The sequence below is a fragment of the Atta colombica genome, unplaced genomic scaffold (assembly GCF_001594045.1).
Source record: "Atta colombica isolate Treedump-2 unplaced genomic scaffold, Acol1.0 scaffold92, whole genome shotgun sequence".
NCBI classification, from domain to species: domain Eukaryota; kingdom Metazoa; phylum Arthropoda; class Insecta; order Hymenoptera; family Formicidae; genus Atta; species Atta colombica.
Genome location: NW_017259586.1, coordinates 2,259,588 through 2,270,908, shown reverse-complemented (window position 1 = coordinate 2,270,908; position 11,321 = coordinate 2,259,588). Strand labels below are relative to the sequence as shown.

Genomic DNA, 11,321 nt, shown 5'->3' with positions numbered 1-11,321 from the left:
TTTCCCAAAAAAAAAAAAAAAAAAAAAAAAAACATTGCGTTTATGGAGTGTTATCGTAACTTAAAATTCTATCGGCAAATTTTTGGCATTTCCACATTAAATGGAACTTTAAATCGTTCACCTATTCGTTATATTAAGCTTAACTTGGAAAATCATAAAATGTAGAATATATTATCGTTATTTGCTTAACCATTCGCTAGAATGGAAGAGTCCGATTTGTCATGTGCAAGCCAATTTTATGAAATATGACTCGCTGATTTTTATATAAAACGAAACGGCATTTTATTTGAAATTGATAATTTTTTAATTATTTGCAAATAAAATAGGTTAAAATCTTATTAATCAATCTGTGGCACAGATTAAAGCGTATTTAGTTATAAAGGACGCAATATATATCAGTATATTTTTCAGAGAAAATGGAGAAAGAAATTGTTATCAATTCCGATATAATAATTCTAAAAATGAGTTAGTGCTTTTTTAACTTCATACGTTTTTATACGATAACTTTTATTCAATTGAATAAAATAATTAATGAAAATCCGAAACTTGTTTTAAATTACACGTTCAAATTTGTGTATATAATTTGTTATTAATATCTTATTTCCTAATTCGTATTTCATATAAAATAAAAACTCAACTTTTTTATTAAGTAACATTTAAAATATTATATTGTGTTAATATTTATTTTTGCTTATTGTGTTAATATTTATTTTTGCATGAAAAGCTACAAAAACTTTCTATTATATTTTCATATATTGAGGTGCTTATACATGAAAACCGACCAATTGTCGCACTGTATTCCGCGATTTTGCTGAATTTTTCATCTGGCTACCGACCACGAAAATTGCGGCGGAAAACAGCCGCGATATCGCGAGAAACAATATCACGTCGTGTTATAAAGTGTAAAACGACGTTGCATATCGCGGATAATACACTGATATACAGTACTGTGAAAAGGGGACCCCGATTTTTATATTAATCTCCCCTCCATTCATAAGCTTACTGCGGCTCACAATAGGTATACGGGGTGGCACTGGTAGGAAATTAGAAATTTATTGACTTCGCTCGTGTATCCGGGACATTGCTTCGAGGTTACGCCTTTAATCCCTTCGTTTACGAGCATCGCCATTCCATAAAGCACGATAGACATATCGATCCTTCTATAAAGTACGGCGCATCGTTACTGAGAGCTGATCGATAATGGACGTGATTGTGAGTATCGATTATATCCATTCACAGGCCAACAACATTGTTAAATCTTCATGTAGAGAGTTCGACATTTATTTTGAATTTTTACAAATATCTCTGAGACTATTATTCTTCTTATAATAATTACTTGATATGACTATACCTATTTTAATTTTGGCGCATTACTGTATTGAATAGACAGATAGTACATATGTAATTGATATGTAACGAGCTGTTATTGTATGTTTAATGTTAAATGGATGAATTTGCAGAATACATTTAACGATTTTAATTGCGGTAAATAATCTACAGCGTAAGCATTAATTAAACGGTATCGTTGGCAATTTAACATAGTCTGCTTGAAACGCACATCCAGTAGCAACGTAATTCAAATCAATTGTGGAATATTTGATTCGCTTATATTTTTTAAGTTAAACGCGCTAACATATGTGTAATTAAAGAAGAACAATATAAAACGAAATAATATAAGTAATATCCTATATTCAGACAATACTAAATATTTATATTATTCATTTTTTATTTATATTTATTATTATTCATTTTTTGAAATGTTATATAAATATTTCACACATGTTTTATATAAAGCTTTATTCAAAATATTATTAAAAGATAGACTAAATATTTAATGTAATATTTATGATAAATATAAATAAATATTTCTAATAAGTATTTTTTATTTGAATTGTAATATCTTATTAAATATTTCCATAGCATTCACTACAAGATTTACAATAACTATTTCATAATATTTATAAATGTTTATGATCTACGCAATCTAAAACCATAAAAATATTTACAAAGATATTTAAAATAAACTTTATAAATATTTATAAATGTTTTGTAAATATTTTATAAATATTGTGTGCTGTCTAATATATAATATATCATAAGTAAATAAAAAAGTATAAAAGTCATCTGTATTAAGAAGAAAGAAAATAAATATGATTTTATTTCTTTTTTTTTAAAAAAAAAAGATATAAATATTGTTTACAACGCGATGTACTATGGATAATAGACACGTAATCCTTAAAAGTAATTATTGATTTTACAATACATGTCTGAAATAAAAACACAATTTGTGCAATTATTTTACGTCTATTGTAAAATGTATCCATTGTAAAGTGGAAGAAATGAAATGCAATACATGTTGCTTTAACAATTACGCGATAATCGACATGGTTAACTTCGGTCTGATTTTTCAACTGATTCTGAAAAAAAATACTCATTCGGTAGCTGCGTGTTAAACAAGACAACAGTTAAATTGTGCTTTTAATAATTTCAAATCGACGCATCCGAGCATACAAATATTGGTCTTGCATTTTTATTTTTTTTCTATCACGTAGTCTGTTTTACGACTGACAGGCTTCTCATTACTATTTCCTGCACCGCGACGAAATTGTTCGGCTATTCGGTAAACGTTACTCTTTATTAGGAATTTTCTACCTCCGATTAACGCTCTTCTCGCCAACGTTGCGAGCTTCGATGAAATGGAGAAAAAAAAAGGGGAAGGTATCGGCCCCGTTTTATCTCGAAATCGAAAGGAACGTTGTAAATTAAAGTAAATGCTCCAAGTATCCTTCTTGTAGACTTAAATCATTCTTAGGATATATCCGGGATGTACTTCGTAGCCACTGAGAAAATACGAATGTACAACAGTCGGACTGTAGGCAGGTGCATCGATGATATTGTCGATGTATCGGTATATATTTGCCTTGCTTTTTCACACTACATTTTATCTTTAGTATTAATGCTTGTGAAGAGTTAAACAGAGTAGATTAGTTGCTTAAAATCTTCAAAATTGTTGAACTTAAAACGAGATAAATATATATATTGCGATGTTGAAGAGAAAGAAAGCGAAGATGGTGAGGGTAAAAAGTGCAAGCAACGCGAACAGATCTATTAATAGCTTAACAAGCTTAACTATGGTTGATGCATGGTATATAACTCTTATAATTTGTACATGGGAAACTATGTTGCGCTTGATCTACTGTAGTATAATAACTGTAGTATAATAACTTCACTGTCTTACATAATCAATGCATTTTTCTGAGAATACAACTGCAGTCGCACTCGAGGACAATTTCTTCAATTATTATTTAAAGAGAGCTAGTTGAAGTCGATATTAACAGCTATTTTTGTATTATAAAGTCTATATCATAGTAATGCAATACTGAAGAAGAAAGGTAAATTAATTATTGCACGTTACAATAATAATAATAATCTTATTTGTTTCATCTACACTTATCTGATTCTTAAATGAAGATGAGAAAAAAGTTATTTATATCTCTGATGTATATACTTATATTAAAAATATCTAGCACTTTTTAAACTTTTTAATATACATTTATAAAAATCAAACTGCAGTAATTTCCACGCGATTGAATATTTTATCATACGAAGAATATGTGCCATACGTAAATTTCTGAAATGAGTTACGCAGCCATCTATGTAAGAAATATTTGTTTCTATTTACTTACTCTCACCGTTTTTCCACACATCATTCTTTTCTACGCTATACAAGTGTTTAGATTCATCCACTGAAATACCAGTACAAATTTTTCGACAAAATATACACTTTATTCTTACGTTCCATTGCACTCTCGCGCTCGAGAAATCACTGGAGCGGAAGACGCAGGAGCGTAAAATACAATATTCGGGCTTGTTCGAGATCGTGTAATGTAATCTGGGTGTAAATCGCAACGGTGTGCTGCGAAATGCGAGCGGGACTGCTTGCTTGGCGCTGCAGTTCACGTATGTAGAGCAAGTGGCAGCGTTCCAAATCTCGCGAGTACGTGGGATAAACATTTCCACCATAGGACAACCATTTTCCAACGGCTTCGGGGGGGGGATATGCGCTCCACGCGATATGCTCCATAAAAGTATCAGTCCACTTGTGAGTATCTCATGACAGTTTTTGCATGCCAACTGGCAGACATGTTTGCGTAGAGCAAACGAATAAAGTCTTTATGGAGAATTTCTTCATCAGAGAAATGAGAGGAAATCAATTAATTTTAATCAATTAGGATCGAGAATGTTTTGAAAGCTTTATATTATAATATTTACTATTTAATTATTATTAAAGCAAAAGCGATTTTTATCATTTCTACTTTGTCCTTTTAAACTTGCTTCTTTATCAAGCTGTTTATATTCTATACTGATATTAAATGGGTAAAATATCGAAAATATCATAGAGAGAAGAAATGAGACCATTGAGTTTTGATATAAAACTGATATATTTCAAAATATTAAAGTTTCTTATTCAATTACAATTTTAGATATTAAATTTAGGAGTTTACAACGCACTTGTTTGCACAATCATATATAAGAATAAACCCTGAACTTATCTTCTAGTAATTTAGACATTTTAACGTTACGCATCATTTCTTCCTGCACTGTAAACTGTCAGAAATTTCTGCGAACACTGCTTTAAAAGTAGTAAATTTTCAAGTTTCATGTACGTTTATATTCGAATATATTTCCTTTCTTCTTCGAAGTTTAGAGTCGCAAAGTTATTTCTGTGAAGATATAATGTCATTTAAAAAATTTACAATTTAATTTTTAGTTGAAATTTATGATGGCGAGATAGTATTAGTGTTAATGTGAAATTAAAGCGAATTAAATAGAAACTTCCCCCACTTTTTTCTTTTGTTATAAAAGTGCTCTATTTTAAGCAAAATGAATCTAGAATGAATCTAGAATGATTTCAAGATTCTTTCGATTTAATGATTTGTACCTTGTTATCTTCAGATAATTAAATTTTCGGATGACATTGATATTTGGAAATTACGTTTAGTTTGTCGTTTATCGAATTACGCGGTAATGAATCGATATTTGAGATTGAGCATGTAGAATAGATGGGATTAATATTCAATGGAGATTTGATATTCGACACCTATTAAATCGATTCTCGTTCAAATATTGACACATGGCACGTGATCATGAAAGAAAACTTGCATAAATCGTGCGTTACAATGAACTAAAGTTTAGGTTTTCTAGTCTAGGTTTTCATTTAATTATTACAAGAAAAATGAGGAATTATAAGTAAAAGTAATTTAAACGATATGGATATAATAAAATTGATAGTAATATTATTGCATATAAATTCAGTTACTGATTTAAAATATTTAAAAAAATTATTTTTTGGTGATATTTCTAAATTTTAACATGTATCTGCAAAATTTGTATAAAATTTTGTTTAATTTAATAAGTAGTCTCATTGTGAACAATTTAGCTAATATTAGACTTTTGGTCTAATTTAAATAAATCTATTTTTGAATGTATAAATTTGGATAACTATTGTTTCTTTCTATCCATTATAAATATCATCAATTTTTAATTTTGTTTAAATGAAGGTGGTCACAGAAAGATATAGAAAGAGAGATAAAAATTTTTGTAGTAACTTTTGAGTTTTTTTTTTAGACACGTTAGCTGTGAACTCATATGAGAATTCACAAGGCATTACACTGAGCTACAGGCGAACTTGAGTACTTCACGGGCACTAATCACACTAACTGGTCATGATCGGAAAACTTTTCGAACGGTTCTCGTTCCTCGTCATGAGCCGACCGAACGATTCGACGAACGTGGGAACGACCGACTCGCGCAACTAATGGAATTATAGAACGACGATTCTCCACCAATCTCGTAGGACTTAGAAGCTTGCGAACTGTATCCCACAAATACTATCGATGAAACTTTTCTCCTAAAATTTTGACATCTCGAATAATGCCATTTCTACACATTTTGGTCGTTACGAAGTAATTAAAAATTTACTGCTTGAATACTGATTCGCGATAAAATCATTCTTTAATATATTTAAGTATCGATATCAATTCCGAGTAAAGAATTAAATATTTTCTTACATTATTTTCAATAGTAATACGATAGGAAATATATTTTTTGTCTTATAAGTGATCAAAGGCAATTTAAAAATTACAAAGTAAAAAAATTTACTTTTATTAAGGTGATTCTTTAATAAATCGAGTTATAGAAATGTCTAATTTTATTATATAATGAAGTACCGAAATTGTGCAAAATTCTACGGTAGGTTAACGATGAAATAAAAGAGAAAAAAATATTAAGAAAAAAAGATATAACCTTTTACGTATAACTTAGTGATGGGGATAAGGCTCGCAGATGCTAACTGCACACAAATCTTACATTGACTTTTCTAAAAAACGAGATTATAATAGTTTAAAAAATTACGATTTTAATAATAACAAAAAAATAATAGCTCAACGGCCATTCTGGAAAATTTACGTGCATAAACTTGCATATCTGGAAACACAGTAGTGTCCCGCTAATAACGAAAATTATCTAGGTATCAGATTTTTAAAGGAGCGTACACTATACTATTAATGTATTCTTAATTTATATATTAATATTATTAATGTATTCTTCTACATCTAAAATCTGATTGAATGATTTTTAAATGATTAAAAGAACACACCAATGACAGCGCTCACTCGACTTGAGTCTGCTGAACACAATTTATATATGTAGAGTCTCTCACAATAAAAGGAATAAGGAATTAGGAATAAAGAATGATTTCAATCTATCAAAAATCGGATATATCGGAATACACAGTTTTGGATAGGCTGAAATCATTATTCCTCATTACTAATTCCTTATTCCTGCTATTGTGCGCAGTCTCTTACAAGGAATAAGGAATTAGGAATAAAAAATAATGATTTCAAACTTATCAGAAACAACATATTCAGATGTATTGGATTATGTGTTCTGATTATCTGTTAGTTTAATACGGATTTGTTGTAGAAGTTTAATGCAATAAAAGTGTACAAAGGGACATGTAAGTACAGTTACAAAGATAAATCACTAACCCCTATGCTTGAAATCGTGCATTTTCGTCATTTTGGCTAGCATTTTTAAATCAATTGCGATACTTTATTAATTCTTCAAAAATTATTATTCTTAAAAAATTATTCGTAAAAATTATAGAATGACAGTTATAATGCTCTGTCAAAAATCATTATTATTCTTCGAGAAAAACTATTGTACCAAAAATTAAAAATTAAAACCAAAACGATAGCATCTTAATTAATCAAAATATTAAAACTGAAATCTAAGTAATAATATGTTTCTTTATTACTTAACTCTAATAATGTATATCATTCATATAAAAGATTATAACAATTGACGTCAAGTTAAATTCCATAAAATTTTATGTATCATTCATATAAAAGATTACCTTTTTAAAAAAGGTAAAAAAAGCGCTAAAAATATACATCCTTCTGGAATCTAATTGATATGTATTTTTTTATTATTTCAAATAGTAGCAGTTTTAATTCTTTTTCAAAAATATTATTGAAGGTTCTCTTATTCCAATCCAAATAATGGCAATTGTAATTCTCTATCAAAAATTATTACTCTTCGAAAAAAAAAATTAATGTATGAAATTAAAAATTAAAATCTAAATAATAAATCTTAACTAACCAAGTTAAATTCTATCAAATTAAAAAGTAAAATACAAGTGATACTATCTTTGTTATTTACTTAATTCTATTATTTATATAAAAGATTTAATATCAATAACTAGCGCCAAGTTAAATTTCACAAAATTTTACGTATTATTCGTATAAAAGATATGATATCAACAACTAAAAATAATAAATTAAAAATAATTTATCTATAGAACAATTTAAAATTGGTCTCTTGCACCATTTGGTTTTTTTGTATGACTAATGGTTTTGATAATATATTAATTAATGTTCGCATGAGTGACGTTTTTTATCAATTTCTGCAACTTACAAGCATTATGAATCATTTCATAAAAAAAGATCTAAAATTGTTTTTCGTGAAATTACACGTGTCTCATATTGTTATCTATAAAATACGTCAGCTAATTAACAAAAAAATAATAATGTTTCAAAAGCGCTCAGTTTGACGTAGAATGCCTTAAATATAGCCGTCCTTGTCACGTGTAGTTAGTCGTATCAGACATTATGCGACATTGGCGATTATCAGTCACGTAATTAAAGGTTTCTATGAAGAAAAAGCGAAAGGTAGGGCATAATAAATAAAAACGCGTCAGTTGTACGGTAATGTGAACATACATTTTTGAAATATCGTTGGTGCCACATAGATTTTGCTGAGAACTCAGGTAATGTCAATAATGTCAAATCACTTGTCGAATTGAGAAAAATACTGTTATAATCATCTTCATAGATACTGGAAATATAGTCAAAATTATTAGGTTATAAATTTTATAATTCTTAGTAGCAATACATCGGATTGTAAAATTATTTCGGAAAAGAATATATCGGATATTTGATATTTTCCGGATATCTGACCGGATTCTGAGATAATGTCTAAAAAAAAAATTGAGTAAAAAAGAAAAAAGAAAGCAAAAAGAAAAGGGACTGTAACAGGAAAAATAGTGATAATAATTATGAGAACATATCTAATACAAGCTAGAAATTAAATGCCTATACTGGTCGAAGCTGGATCTTTAATGCTTAGATAATTCAATGTGAATTATAGATACTGTACATATATGTATGTTATATAGCATATTTGCAGTCATTCGAACTGCATGTCAAATTAGTTTTCCGGACTTATAGAAGCAATTAAACTATTGTAATAATTATGATTTTAATGTTATCTGAATTTGATTCATCAATAGAGATGACTATAGAGAAAAAAAATCGTAACTTTGCAGCAATATATATAAGATATAGTTATATGAGTATGCATATTCTTATTTGCATAATAAAAAACAATTTAATGATATATTATCCAAATATTTATGCTATATAATAATCGCAAATTTATATCAATTTATATCAATTGTCGATAATATCAGCATTTTTCAATTATTTTCGGATCCTCGAAACCCCTTTTTATATGGAAACTTTACTCAGGTTCTTAATAATATCTCGTCGGTGGCATGATTATCATTTCATCTTTCTTTCGATGAGAACAAATGATGCATCAAGCACTTTATATGTAATTCGGAATATGCTCTATATCCTATTCTTGTTTTACGTCTAATGAGTGATAAAAATAGAATGACACGATACCGCTGATATTGTCGATATCCCTGAATATAGCCTTAACTGAATTTCTTGTACAATTTATCTCTTTTTTTATCTTTTCAACATGAAAAGAAAAAGAGGAAATACGAACTATGTACTGGAATTTAACTTGGTGCCATTTATCGTTATTAAAGTCAATATCAAATCTTACATAAACATACCAAATCTTTTATATAAATGATGTATATTACTAGAAATAAGTAAATTATATTGTATGGCCTTGACTGTACAGTAAGAAATTAATATTGCATTAACAGAATTTAACTTGGTGTCACAATTGTTGATATCAAATCTTTTTTTATATGGATCATTCTAATCATACAATATATGAATCATATACATCTCACTAAAGTTAATTCAAAAATTTGTGATACTTGGTTAAAATAGGAACATAATAATTTTAATGTAATAATTTTTGAAGGATAATTAAAGATATTACTGGATTGAAATAAAAAGGCATTTAATAAAAATATTTTTAAAGAAAAATGAAAGTTACTATTATTTTTTTTTTTTGGTAGATTGGCATAAGAGAATACTAAAGTAAAATTTAATAACTTGCCACTAGTTGTTGATATTAAATCTTTCTTTAACTTGATATTGGTGCTATACCATATCTTTTATTTTTATGTAGTAATTTTTGAAGTTAAAATTGCTATTATTTTTTTTGCGAGATTGAAATAAGAAACTTTCAATAAAAATACAAAAAGATAGCGTATCACTTATTGTTGGTAAAAATAATATATTTATTATGTAGGAAAAAGAATTATTTTAACAATTCCAGTTACATATTTATATATGAGAAATATCTAAATTATCATAAGAAAAATCAAATTAGATGGAACATAGATTTGTAGTAATATATTATAAAAAAATAAATTATAAAATTCTCTTTTAAGTAATACATTTGTTCGTTACTACTATTTTTTACTTTGGCTGATTAAAGTAATCGCACATTGATGTAAGCAGTTTAACACACAAGTTAATTCGCAATGATATCTTTTACAAGTTGGAAGTGAATATCTTATGTAAACGCGAATTTTAGGTGAAAAAAAGGAGTGTTATTTCAGAAGTCTCAAAAAGTTAGAACAACAATGACAAAAATTACAATCATAAATTGCATCATTGCTGTTTGTGTAAGTTTTTTTAATTCTTGAATCTAAAATAGTATATTATTCAGATTGTAAAAAATTAATATTTAACAAGAATTGTAAAAACGTAAAAAATTTTATTTGATATTTATTTTATACTTTACATATAAATATATAAAATTTATAAATATATAAAATAACATTGTGTGCAAGTGAAAATGTTTTTCTGCTTTTCGAATATTTAAAATAATTATGCATATACTACATATTTTACATATACTACATATTTTATGTATTGAAAATGGTAGTTAAGATACATAATAAAATATTTTAAAGATTTTTATGCACTTCAGTAAAATTGATCAAACTTATTTTATACTATATTGTAGTTTTATTAATGAATAAGAGAGATTTACATTAAAATTCTTTGAAATACACAATGTTATTTCGTCATATTTTCAGGATAAATTCTAAGAAAAAATTTTCTCCGTGTGTACACGCACATACACAAGCGCGCGCGCGCGCACACACACACACACACACACACACACACTCGCAATTAATTCTTAATTGTATTATTAAAAAAATTAATTTTACAGAAATGGCAATATTTTAAAATTGCATATTGCTAATTTTTGAAATATAGTTAATAGATGGATTTGTAGCACGCCAAACAGAACTTTTAACATCTGCGCCATGCATTAATGTGTACAATAATATTAAAGAAGCTATCGAGCAAGTAAAAAACGTTTTCTATACGTACATTACAAACCAAACTAATACGGCTGAAAATGAAGAATTTATCAATACAATGAATAATCTGCTAACAAATATAACAAAGAACTTTGATAATATTGTAAATTGTAATATTCAAAATCCTTTTCTATGCATCACTAATGTAAGTATTTCAATTAATTTTTATTAAAATTTATTATATAATTTAATTTTTTTTATTCTTAAACATTCTTTT

The 11,321-nt window shown here is 27.5% G+C and overlaps 1 protein-coding gene across 1 annotated transcript in view; it reads left to right on the top strand.

The window, feature by feature from the left end:
• Window positions 1-8,281: 8,281 nt before the first annotated feature.
• The window catches only part of LOC108693556, a 3,534-nt gene continuing 494 nt past the window's right edge, over window positions 8,282-11,321 (top strand). The window contains exons 1-3 of the mRNA XM_018202555.1: window positions 8,282-8,329; window positions 10,306-10,396; window positions 10,998-11,249. Coding sequence (XP_018058044.1) covers window positions 10,355-10,396; window positions 10,998-11,249 — 294 coding nt within the window. The 5' untranslated portion in view covers window positions 8,282-8,329; window positions 10,306-10,354. The remainder of the gene's footprint in view (window positions 8,330-10,305; window positions 10,397-10,997; window positions 11,250-11,321) is intronic.